The following is a 13565-nucleotide window of genomic DNA, read 5'->3' as shown; positions in this document are numbered from 1 at the left end:
CGAATGCAGAAACATAAGCTTACATACAGTATGAGGAGCTATGACTCATAATGGATCGGGGACGTCCCTGTCGCTTCATATCCAGTTCCGTCTACTGCACACTCCCCCTGCAGTGTACCTACTAAGTCTGAAAGTGCACACTCATCACAAACTAAGGCCCGGATCTATTCGAGCTCACTGCCCTCACCCCCTCTGTGAGGTGACTGGGGTGTGCGTAAGATTGCTGGTGGCTATATCCACTCTAACTTGCATAAATCTTAGTTTCTTCCGTGCCATTGTGGTATAATCCTAAAGAATGTGCACAATCCACCGCTGGCTTCGCCCTTCACCGCCAAAGCCCCTTCAAGGACATTTAAACACTTAATGGGTCGCTAGCAATGGCCAGGCATGCCTCCAGTTGGCCGCATTTGGACAATGGCTTCATCCGCCTCCAAGGGATATGAAATATTGCCACAATTGGAAAGCCATGTCTACCCAGTCTAATCCACAGGCAGTGAAATGAGCAAGAAAGCAAGATTATACCCAGAGATATACTTAAAGACAGAGTGGGCTGACCCTGCACAACCCAGTCGATGATAAGAAGACTATTTATTTGTAGTGTTGCATTGTGCTGGAATGGAACTAGTTGTTAGGAACCTTGACTCAATAGTTTAGAGGACTCAAATGCACAACCCAGAGATAAAAAAAGTTTGAAGAAAAATAATATTTACTTGCAAAAACAAAATCAAAACACTGAATCCCTTTAAGCGATGGCTTGGATCTGGCTTTTTGGGACAACAAACAAGACGAACCGACAACTAACAAGGGGAGACAGGACAATATATACATGAGGTAAGTGGGCACAGGTGGAAACAATCTGCTAATGAGGAAGAAGTCAAGGTTCCATCCGCGCACAGGTGGGCACAGGTGGAAATAATCAGGGACACTGACGATGGCGGGGAAAAACAACCAAAGCAGGAAGTAAAAGGTACCTGGAATGAGACAAGGGGACCTGGAATGAGACAAGGTGAGTACAAAATAAAACAGGAAGTGGAACATAAACTAAACTAACATGAACATGACAATCACAAACATGACACAACTTAACATAATTGACGGGACACTACAGTACCCCGCCTTCTAGGGCCGACTCCCGACGGCCCAGGCTGCTCAGGGTGACGATCATAGAAGTCACTGATGAGTGTCTTGTTCACAACAAAAGTCGAGGAGACCCAGCAACGCTCCTCAGTGCCGTAACCCTCCCAATCGACCAAGAATTGTCGTCCTCGGCCTCGTTTGCGGACCGCCAGAAGTTTCCCGACTGTGTACACCGGGCCGCCTTCAATGATCCGGGGTGGTGGAGGGGGCTTGGAGGCGGGAACCAGAGTGCTCTCTCGAACTGGCTTGAGTTTGCTCACGTTTGAGGCGCACAGAGACAGGGTTAATGACTTTTGAAAGTGGGAAAGGACCCACAAACCTCAGTGCCAACTTCTTGGAGTGAACGTGTAGGGGTAGATCCTTGGTGGAGAGCCAGGTTTTCTGGCCCAGCCTGTAGAGGGGGGCCGCACGCCGGTGACGATCCGCCACTGTCTTCATCCGGGTCGAGGTCCAGAGTAGCGCCTGCCGAGCACCGGCCCAAACCTGCCAACAGCGTCGGCCATGGCGTGCGCAGATGGAACCTTGACTTCTTCCTCATTAGCAGGGAAGAGAGGAGGCTGGTACCCGTTAGCACACTGGAAAGGGGAAAAACCCGTGGCAGTCGAGGGGAGAGTGTTGTGGGCATACTCTACCCAGGTAAGGTGATCGCTCCAAGTGGTCTGCTTCTGGGACGCGAGGCACCTGAGGCATGTTTCAAGGTCTTGGTTCAGGAGGAGCTGGCAAAACTCCTTCCAGAGGTTGGAAATAAAATGTGATCCTCTGTCGGTGTGGTCCCTATGTCACTGGGGAAACCATGGATTCTGAACACTTGGGTTCAAATGACCTGAGGAATGAAATGTACCATCTTTGAGAAACGGTCTACCACCGTCAGGACGGTAGTGTTACCTTTGGAGTGCGGTAGTCCAGTCACAAAGTTTATGGAGATGTCTGGAGCAGACCCATCTGGGCCTGGGACGAGGTCTTATTCCGGTCACACACTGGACAGGCCGCCACATACTCCGAGACCACTTTTTTCATGGCCGGCCACCAGAACCGCTGCTTTATGGCAAACATTGTTCGTTGGACGCCCGGATGGCATGTGAACTTGGACGTGTGAGCCCAGTGGATTACCTGAGAGCGTAAAGACACAGGGACAAACAAGCGGTTGCCTGGACACTCGCTGGGTGCCGGCCTCACAACATTCGCCGGCTTCACATCTGTTTCTATCTGCCATGTTACCGACCCAACCACACAGTTCAGTGGAAGGATTGATACTGGTTCCTTGGCATTATGTTCAGGGTCAAAGAGACGAGACAGTGCGTATGGCTTACGGTTTTGTGTACCGGGCCGAAAAGATAATGTAAAGTTAAATCTGCTGAAGAACAGAGTCCACCGGGCCTGACGTGAATTTAGTCGCTTGGCTTTCCTAACATATTCTAAATTCTTGTGGTCAGTCCAAACAAGAAACTGTTGCTCCGCCCCTTCTAGCCAGTGTCTCCACTCCTCCAATGCTGCTTTGACAGCTAGTAACTCCTTGTTCCCCACATCATAATTTCTTTCAGCTGAGGTCAACTTACGCGATAGATAGGCACAGGGGTGCATCCTGATATCCTCGGAGGACCTCTAGGACAACACAGCCCCTATGCCCTCGTTGGATGCGTCAACTTCAACCACAAACTGTCTCTTGGGGTCCGGAACAGTCAGTACAGGTGCCGTGGTGATTCTTTTCTTGAGGCACTGGAAGGCGGAATCGGCCTGGGGGGTCCACTGAAAAGAAACCTTAGAGGAGATGAGAGCATGCAAAGGTGCGGCTACAGAACTGAAGTTGCGTATAAACTTCCGGTAAAAGTTGGCAAACCCCAGGAATTGTTGAACTCTTTTGCTGCTATCAGGAGTGGGCCAGTTGGTCACCGCACTGACCTTGGATGGATCCATCTGCACCTGAATGGCGGTGACAATGTAGCCCAGGAAGGAGACAGCGGTTGCATGGAAGTCGCACTTTTCAGCTTTCACATACAACTGATTCTCAAGAAGCTTCTGGAGAACTTGGCGGACATGCATGACATGAGGCTGACTATCTGGGGAGAAAATCTAAATATCGTCCAGATACACAAAAACAGAAACATTCAAATACTCTCTCAAAATATCCTTTACCTTAGCCTGAAATACATTATCAATTGTCACTTGAATGGGTTCTGTACAATCAGTTACTTTACACATTAGTCTGCCATCTAGGGCGCTGGCATTGACGGGATGCTTGAGAGGGACAGTCTTAATATTGAGGCGATTAGCTAAACCCCAGTCTATGAGGCTTTCATCAGCCCCAGAGTCAATTAGCGCCCCCAGAGTATGTGTCTGACTGTTAGCTGTGACTTTAACCTGGGTGAGTGTGCGAGGAGGATAGTCAGAGGAAATCTTGCTCAACAGCACCCTCCTTATGGTTGGTGAGCATGCCCTTTTCCCGGGCATGTCGCCTGCTGGCAGGGGCGCCGTAAGGGGGTGAAAGGTTAGGAAGATTCTAAGGGCCCGTGACTGACAGGGGCCCCGAAAATGTTTAGAACATTAAGAAAACATGTTTAAGTAACCTTTCATCAATCATCAACAATTAACATTAATATAAAGTTAAATTGATAATGTACTCACTACACTTACGATTCATTTAACTTTTTTTCTGCCAAAAATTAATTATCCAAAGCCTCTGTACACCCCTCCCTATTTACATGTAATGGTTTGGTCCTGCCTCCAAATGCTGTGCGGCACCGCACTTTCTGGCAGAGAGTGAGAGGCGGAGCATATGAGGAGGGATGCTAGTACTTACGTGTGTGCCATGTCTCAACCCCTCACAAAGTCAGGCTTTCAAGAAAGAAAAGAAAGGAGAGAAAGACAAGAGAGAGGGACTAAAGGGTGACAGTATGTCACCCAGTTTTTCAAGAGAAAAGGTGGGTGGTCCATGGTGGAAATTAGTCTGTTAGCTAAGCTTAGTCCATTGTAAATAATAATTGTAATTAGTGGTGCACGATAATTATCGGTCCGATATTAGGAATTATGACGTCATCCCGATAAACCCGATAAAAGTATTAATAGCCCCGATAATATACAACATATTTTTTGGGTAAAAAAATAAATAAAAATACTGCGGTGTGGGTGGATTGGGATGAGGGGCAATTGTTTTTCACTCGGCTCCTCCCATTTTGCCAGTACTGTGGTATTTTTCACAAATCCAGCGCTCCCTAACTCATGCCTGGCTGTGACGTAAATGGTGTGCGGCGTTTAAGCCAGGACAGTAAACAAACATGTCGTCGGTAGTATGGGACTATTTCAAAGTTTCAGAGTTAGATAGTTTGCTTGCTATTTGTATTAATAAATGCAATGCAGAAGTTCCACGAGGAGGGAAAAAGCCAACGAGCTATAATACTTCCAACCTGATTAGTCACCTGAAACATCGCCATCGCTACGATGGTGTGTTAAAAGCGTACGAAGACCCTGCGCTGCTAAACTAGCGGCGAATCCAAAAGCCAGCTGCAAAGGCACCGGGGCTTTTACCTATCGACGAGGCTTTTTAAAAAGGCAAGAAGTTTGCCAAAGAAGACCCCAGGGCTAAAACGAGGAAAAAACTAAAAGGTACATTTAATATATATATTTATATATTATATTATTATTGGTTATCGGTATCGGTCTTGAGAAGCAGGAAGTTATCGTATCGGTTTCAAAAAAACAATATTGTGCATCCCTAATTGTAATGTTTTGCTGACATTAAGTACTGTTAATATCTTCACAGAAAATGCTGAGGTTTTTCATTTCACGGCTCTTTTAGCTCACATTTAATAAATGCAGGTACATTTTTAGCAGCTATTCATATAAATCAGTTGTCCCTCCCCCTGGTGCCAGGACCAACAGATCCATCTCTAGGCTCAGCAGCCCTGTCCCCCCATAAGGCTTTGCAGTCTTGCCATGCTGTCCATTGAAAGCCAGTTGGCTAGAAAGCTGGACTTCAAGGACTTGATCAGTGACTTTGCCTGTAAGAAGGCTAGGCGCTGGGCTCTTGGTGAGTAAGGCTGAGCAAGGCCTCGTAATAACTGTTAAAGGGCAAGGCTATGGTAACGATCTTGGATCACTACAAACAAGATGCATGATCAGAAAAAGACTGAGAACAGGTAATAGGCTGATTTAGCAACACCATCAGGCCTTTTCACTTCCATTTCCGTTTTGTTGTCCATTTACACTTTAATACCCGCTTATTTTGTAGTTGGTATGTATTTTATTTAATAAAAAAATCTGCTGCTTATGTTATTTTTTTTGTTATAGCATTTTATAAATGATGATATACTGGTGTTAATGCTCACTTTATTTTAATTTAAGAAGTCATGTATATTTAAGTTATATTTATTTAGATTTATGAATGTTCCATTCAAAAATGTTATTAAAAAGGCATGTACACCATAAAAGATGACTTGAGATCTATTGTCAGGAATGTTAGTCTTATATCAAATAGTGAATTCTACTGTAGAATGTTGCACGTCTGCACTGTTTTATATGTTCACAGCTCAGTGTCATTAAGTATTGTGCGGTTAGTATTGGACTACAAGATAGAGGCAAGACTGTACAGGTAGAGTTATTTAAAGCATAAATGAGTGGGTTGGGTTCTGAAGGTGTGGTTACAGCAATTGTGCTTGGTTGGCGTGGCCTGGGTCTGGTGTTGGGGCCCAATGTGATATATTTTCATGGGGCCCAAAATCCCCGTCTTTCCTCTGGAGGAATCCTTGTTCTCCCGAGCTGCATGGGCTCTTCCGGTGCCTGTGATGGTGCTGTTCCTGCTGGGCCTGATGAAGAGTGAAACAAGGGATCCCATGAAGGCTGCTTACCTAGAGAGCGCCCCTGGTGGCTGGGAAGTCTTGTTGCAGTTTGGCGCCGTTCTCTCTCTCTTTCTCTGAGGCGGTTATCAACTCGGATAGACATGGAAATCAGAGATTCAAGGTCTTGTAATTATAGTGGAGCCAGGTGGTCTTTGATGGTTTCAGAGAGTCCATTCCGGAAGGTGTCTATTAATGCTGGGGTGTTAGAGCCACTGGCATAATCTAATACTGGCCGTGGGTCCTGTTTGAGCTGCATGAGTACACGGGTGGCGTCACTGGCATGTGAGGTAAGATCAAAAATCCTGCTCATAGTGTCTTTGAAGGCTGTGAAAGATCTACATATACTGGAGTCTCTTGACCACTCCGCAGTGGCCCATGCGGCAGCTCTGCCGGTTAAATGGGAGACCATAAATGATATTTTAGCCTCATCTGACACAAAAGCGGTTGGGTTAAGTGTGTAATGCAGGTCACACTGGACTAGGAAGGTTCTGCAGTTGCCAGATTCGCCTGAATATTTCTCTGGCGATGCCAACTGCAGTGGGACAGGAGAGAAACTGACCTCGGCAGGATTGGCATCAGGTGGCATAGCAGGAATCGGAGCTGTAGAAGTTGCCTCTAGATGAGTGAGGACTCTGTGGAGCTGTTCTGCCAGATTGTTCACCTGTGACGTGACAGAGGTTTGGAAATCCTCTTGGCGTTCTGAATGGTCTTTCACTCCATGGCTAATGGTTTGTAGCTGCTCCTGGTGCTGATAGATGATATTTCCCTGTGCAGACAGGGCAGTCTGGAGCGTCTTGGGGTTGGCTGAGTCCATACTGGTCGTTTCGTTCTGTTAGGAACCTTGACTCAATAGTTTAGAGGACTCAAATGCACAACCCAGAGACAAAAATGGTTTGAAGAAAAATCATCTTTACTGGCAAAAACAAAATCAATCTTTTAGAGGAAATAACAAAATGACAAAAGTAAAGCGCTCACATGGAGGGAAAAAGGCAGAACACTGAATCTCTTTAAGCGATGGCTTGGATCTGGCTTCTTGGGACAACGAACAAGACGAACCGACAACTAACAAGGGGAGACAGGACAATATATACATGAGGTAAGTGGGAACAGGTGGAAACAATCAGGGGCGGGGCAGACGCTGACAATGGCGGGAAAAACAACCAAAGCAGGAAGTAAAGGGACCTGGAATGAGACAAGGTGAGTACAAAATAAAACAGGAAGAAAACTAAACTAAACTAACATGAACATGACAATCACAAACATGACACAACTTAACATAATTGACAGGACACTACACCAGTCTACAGTTTGTGGATGTGCTGGCAATAATGTGGCATTGAGAATATGAAGGAAGAATCCCTGTACTGTTGGGTTAGTATTGCTGCTGTAGGCTACTGTGGCCGACAGGGGCTAACACGTTATAAAGGCTCTAAACACAACGCACTGCAGTTTCAAAAAATGATGCAATTAAAAAACTACAACTGTTGCTACACATGCAAATGAAGAAACAGCTTCACCGATTTGACAACATATGCACAGGGTTTGGAAACAATTGAACAACTTGGAGAAACATGCAACCACAAAAACCTGCAAAATTGTGAAGTGTTTTGTCGGTATATTTGAAATGATTTTATGTTTGCTATGTTTGCTCATTAGCTCACAGTAGATCTGCAATTAAATCATAAGGAATCATGCATTGTTAACATTGTTAAAATAAACCAATACAAATTACATTTAAGGTAAGTTTCCAATGACAGTTGGCCAACTTTATAAACCCTGAACGTCAACAAGCCCTCTCAGGCACCGTCAGGCAGTCCAAAAAATCTGTGAGGGGCTGAATACAGGAAGGAAACACTTTGACCCACTCAAACAAATCCAGTCCATTACTTACATTCATTTGACCATTTATTCCAAACACAGGGGAAAAAAACAATCAGAACCAGTAGTGGAAGAGAGATTGTGATGGATTTTGTGGTGGAAAATGGGATGAAATTGCACTTATATATTGCAATAGAAGAATTGTGCAGAGACTTTGGTCAACTGGGAGTTTCACTTCCAGACTCACTACACTGAAAAAACTGAGACATTGACTGAATTATGTTTTATGCCCATACATTTCACATAGTTAGTTGAAAGCAAAAATATTACATTTAAATAAGAAATAATAGGTTCAACTTAATATTATTGCTTTCAACTAACCTAATAGTTATGTGCAATCTGTTGAAGAAATACATTTAAATAAAGTCAATGTTTTTGTTAGTGTAGCCTACTTCTCTCTGAACCCAAGTGAGTGGGCGAATGCAGCCAGTTTAAACTACAACTTACTCCAACCTACCCCTAAATCTAGTGCATGCCCCCCACCAACAACTTTTTGGTATTTTTTTCTATCTTTACATCACTTTCCATTTGTTAACGTTACGGTGATGTATTCTTCCACGGTGTCATTCTCTCCAAGGTCTGTTTCCGGCCTCGACAAAGAGCCAGATGTGGTCCACATGGAGGCTCATACGACGGATGGAAGTGAGTAACTCCCACACACACATTCAGATCAAAGGGGAGTATTGAGCAGGTCTCTATAGGAATACATTCCTATTGGATAAAAGCAGTAATCCCCAGGGAGACAGTACTTTCCCTACCACTGAACCCACTGCTTAATGATTAATATGGCCTTTTTTCCCCCTTCCCTTTCACTCGCTGAATGTCAGCTCCATAACTCTGAATGGCAGTACCACCAAGGTCCTCCATAGGATACAGAGGTGAAACTGTTAATGCCAGCCTGTGTGGCATGGTAGCTCTAATCAAAGATATTCACATGATTTGTTTCTCGTATAACCATTGTGTGATTTGCAGGCAGAGATGCTGCAATCTTCACATGATAAAAATACATATGGCGCTACAAAGAGAGGCAGAGAAAATGTCTAACATAATGTGGAGTACAACACAACACCACATTATTAGCTTCGAAAATTATTATTATTATTATTGACGAAAAACGGCTACCATTCAAAGCGCTCTCCATATAGCTCAATATATTACTATTTACTACAGATGATGTAGTATTCATAAAATGATCATGCTCTCGATATGTCTTCCCATGGGACAGATGTGCAGTATGTCACATGCAGAGCTCAGACGTGCACAGAAGCTAACAGGAACTACCCGTTCCCTGGATACATCGACATCAGCTCGCTGGTGGTTCAGGATGACTACGTATTCATACAGGTAGGGATCTAACACCACTCACTACCTGCTAGCTGATGGATTATGCTACCTCTTAGGAAAATATGTCTATTACTAGCTTGGCTATATGCTAACTGAGATGTAAGTGTGTATTATCGTAGTATTTCATTTATTTTCGAATGACTAATTACGATTTTTTTAAAGATGGGTACAATCAATAAACAAAGACACAAAACACAAGCTCATCTATAATGTAATCATTTTTTTGTTTTATGCAATTGTTGCACTGAATATGTATATACATTTCGGTTTGGTACGTACCTCGGTGTTTAGGTCACGGTTCGGTTCGGTACGTTTTCGGTGCATCACAAAACATAAAATATGTATATATTTGTTTTTATTATTATTAAACTGTGAATAATGTATTCACTCAAATAAATACAATATATAATAAAATAAACATTAAAGGTCCCATGTCATGGCCATTTCCACTGATAATAATTCCATTGTTGAGGTCTACTAGAATAGATTTATATTTTCCAAACTCGCATTGGTTTCTCATACAGCATCTCTGTAAACTACGTGTATTCACTGAATTTCACTCTCTGCCTTTAACGGCTCGTTATAGCTCGTTATAGCTCCAATAGCTCCAGCCCCCACCCTCTCTGTGAGCACAGTGTGCTCTGATTGGTCGGGACGTTGTGAATCGTGCTGAGTTCCGTGGAAGGTGTGGTTTCCTTGTTTAGCGACAACGAAACACAGCCAAACTCACCCTGAGCACACACAAAGTCACAGCCGAAGTAAAAACAATAAGTGTGGCTTGATATTGAGTAAGAAAAAGGTTGATAAACGCTGTGAGAATGGATCTGCAGAGAGAATTTCGCTGCGATCCCAACTGTCTGTTATCAGCCTGCAGCCAGGAAGGAGAAATCAGCAGAGCTGCATGCACTGAGTGTGTGTGTGAATAAATCCGTGGATTGGTCAATTTGGACCAATCAGCGGGGGCTTAACGTAACGGCTCCGTGGACGTAACGTAACGGCTCCACGGATTGGTCCATTTGGTTCCGGGTAACGCATGACATCATGAGTTACCCAGAAGAATCAATGGACAATGTCGTATCTCCAACGAGGTGTTTTGGGGAGGTATTTTCTGTGTTAGAGTTTTACTCGCTACAGGGTGTACTTTGAGGGTTTTGAATCTGCAGACCGTTTACATGCATAAAAACCTTCATAACACACAAAGGGAAGGGTAATAACCGGAAAAGCATGACATGGGACCTTTAAGGTGCAGCATTTTGATTAACTGAAATAATCTGTATTTGAACTTTACTGTACTAGTACTCACAAAACATAAACTATGTGAGCAAATTTCTCTGAATGCTGCGACGCAGCACCTGAGATTACTTCCAAAAAGTTGTTCACGTTCTCAATGTTTTACGTTTAACGTTATATTGGTTCGGTACACTAAAATTATTCGGTATGCGCCCTTCAATTCGGTATACGTGTGTACCGAACTGAAGGGCGCGTACCGAATAATTCCGGTAAGGGTACGTGTACCGTTACACCCCTACCACTAAACAAATAATGTTTTTATTTTATTTTAATACCATTGCAAACGCTAATTTGTTTGAAACAGTGAATTTGTGATTAGGAAATGAATAAGCAGGGAGATAAAAAATTCCCCATAAAATGTACTAAGTTCAAGCAGTGGTTCTCTAACTTATTCGGTGAGGCCACGACAAGGTAATTGTCATTGATTACAAACCTTGGGGGTGCAACTGATGGCAATTACATTTGAATTTCACTGTTATAATGGACCATCTTTCAGCATGGCTATGGGCGGGTTCATTTCCAATTTTAGTGTGCGTTCACACCTGCCTTGTATAGTCCGGTTGATTTGAACCCTGGTGCGTTTAGCCGCTTGGTGCAGTTAATTTGGGTCGGTGTGAACACAGTCCGAGACCTCTTAAGTGAACTAAACAACCGGACTCTGGTCCGCTAAAATAGTTGGTCTCGGAGCGCTTGCTTGCAAACTCTGGAGCGGTTCATTGCTGGTGTGAACGCAGTCTGCACCAAAACATAGGAAGCGCAGTATTTACGTGTCACAAGAACGCGGATATCTTCAAAAATCTTTAGCGAAAGAGTCTTTCAAGACATCCGCAGTTGTTTAGTTAAAGAGTAAAGCAGAATTAAGTGTTGAACAGTGTTGTGTAAAGTAAAAATTCTCCGTCAGCTACATAAAAGTAAGAACACCTGTCGTCGGTGAAACGCCCCTCCTTACTGCAGAACGTCTCATGAACAAGAACATGCCGATCTAGATCCCTCGGCTTCAAGTTGGGCTCCTGATCAGCCTGTCGGTGTTATTTTCCCCATAATGACCGCGCCGCTGCACATTATCCCGCTTATTACATGGCCACATTCTCAACAAAGTAACGACATGACTCCCAATATTAATTTAAATGCTTTTGTGGATTTAGAAAACGATTTTATTGATTTGAAAAATAGTAAGTATTGATTTAAATTGACATGCATCCGCTAAGAAAAATAGTCCGTTGTTACTGTTTTGAACTAACGTAGCAACGGCAAATGAGGAGCTTTTTGATTCCAGATTTGAAAACATCGTTGCTTGCTTTAAAAGTAGCACACTTCATTATGTCAAACCTTGGGAAGTATCTAGATATCCCTGCCCTAATGCCAAAGTAACTGGCAACTGAATATGTGTCGCCGTCTGATGTCTATGTCTGGACTGCTGTGTAAAAAAGAGGGTCTCTGCCCGTTACTTCTCCGCTGTTTTTTAACGGACGTTGTCTGATTATATAATCATATGCGCGGGACGCTAGTGTCTGTTAATCTCCAGATTAACAGCAGCATGAGAATAACCTGCCGAAAGTGCCGATGCTCCATGGCGGAGGCTCCGCTAGAAATTGCCGGGATTTGCGTTTTTACCCCCTTAATGTCTGAGCAATGGTTGAACAGTATTTCCGAGCACATGACTTGTGTTTAAAGTAGGGCTGTCAGTCGATTAAAATATTTAATCGCGATTAATCGCATGATTGTCCATAGTTAATCACGATTAATCGCAAATTTTTTATCTGTTCTAAATGTACCTTAGATTAATATTTTTGAAGTTTGTAATACTCTTAACATATGAGTGGACAAATATGCTTTATATGCAAATGTTTATGATCATTTGAACAATGACAAATATTCTCATGAATATTAAACACAACAACCTCTGAACATTCAATCTGGAACCTCTCTCATACAATAATACAATACAAAGTGTGTGTGTGTGCGTGTGCGTGTGCGTGTGCGTGTGCGTGTGCGTGTGTGTGTGTGTGTGTGTGTGTGTGTGTGATGGATCGTTGGATCTGTTTTCATTTAAACAGCTCCTTATATCCGTTAGCGCAGCTAGCTAGCACCAGATGCTAGCAACAACAATACACGTAGGTCTCTCTCTCGCGCCACACATACACCCTCCCGGTCCTCCCAATGGCCAGTCAGTGCCTGCCGGTGAGTGTGGAAGTGTGGTCTGCCGCAAGCGGACGGCAGGAGCGGGGCTGTCAGCATCAGCTTGTAGATGGTATTTTAAACTCGATGCGCTCTGAAACTACGGGGCGGCCGAGGACAAAAAATATACATGCGTTAATTGCTTTAAAATAATTAGTGGCGTTAAAATAATTAGTGGCGTTAAAAAATGTTTGCGTTAACACGTTATTAACGCGTTAACTTGACAGCCCTAGTTTAAAGTTTATAGTCCGTTTGAGTTTTGCCCGTGTGAACCTGGTGTGAACGCAAACCGAACCTTCTGAAAAATGAAACAATGTAACAAACTGTGGTCTGGTGCGCACCAGAGAGCGGACTATTAAGTGTGAATGCACCCTTACTTAAATGCATCTGTGCCTGATAGGAACGTACTCCTTGCTATTGATTGTGAAATGTACTGTTGTTCCAAAGAGGAAATCAAATGTGTGCTTTAAAGATAGGTATACTTACAGTATCATACATTTGAAAAAGTTGTCATTTCTGAAAAATAAAATGTCTTCTTTAACATTAGGACATAATCCTTCAAAATAATCATATTAAAAAAAATAGATATGCCCCCCTGAAATGCATTACATTATTTAAAACATTGTTTGAATTACAATATCAGGCGAAACATTTTATTACATTATTGGTTAAGAAATCCAATAATGGATTTTATACATTTTCATCAGGTTAGGTGCAAATTTCATTACATTGTGCATTACATTGTCTTAAAAAAGATCATTAGGCACTCCATTCGGAGGTTGCTGGTTTCTGAAAAATGTCCAATAAAAATGTCCTTTCCTTCCTTTAACCCATACATTTTTCAAAGGTTAATCCATTTTCTTCCAAGCCAGGGATATCATCCTCCTGGCCTGCAGGAGTCAAACG

The 13565-nt window shown here is 43.2% G+C and overlaps 1 protein-coding gene across 2 annotated transcripts in view; it reads left to right on the top strand.

Moving 5' to 3' along the window:
* The window catches only part of LOC307039389 (VPS10 domain-containing receptor SorCS3-like), a 355063-nt gene that overhangs the window by 248276 nt on the left and 93222 nt on the right, over positions 1-13565 (top strand). For both annotated transcript variants that reach the window (XM_079681402.1, XM_079681403.1), the window contains 2 exons: positions 8425-8489; positions 9073-9191. In XM_079681402.1, coding sequence (XP_079537528.1) covers positions 8425-8489; positions 9073-9191 — 184 coding nt within the window. The remainder of the gene's footprint in view (positions 1-8424; positions 8490-9072; positions 9192-13565) is intronic.

Source organism: Notothenia rossii (assembly GCF_949606895.1).
Source record: "Notothenia rossii genome assembly, chromosome: 1".
Lineage (NCBI taxonomy): Eukaryota > Metazoa > Chordata > Actinopteri > Perciformes > Nototheniidae > Notothenia > Notothenia rossii.
Note: the sequence above shows the minus strand (reverse complement) of the source record. Positions and strands in the feature narration are given on the sequence as shown.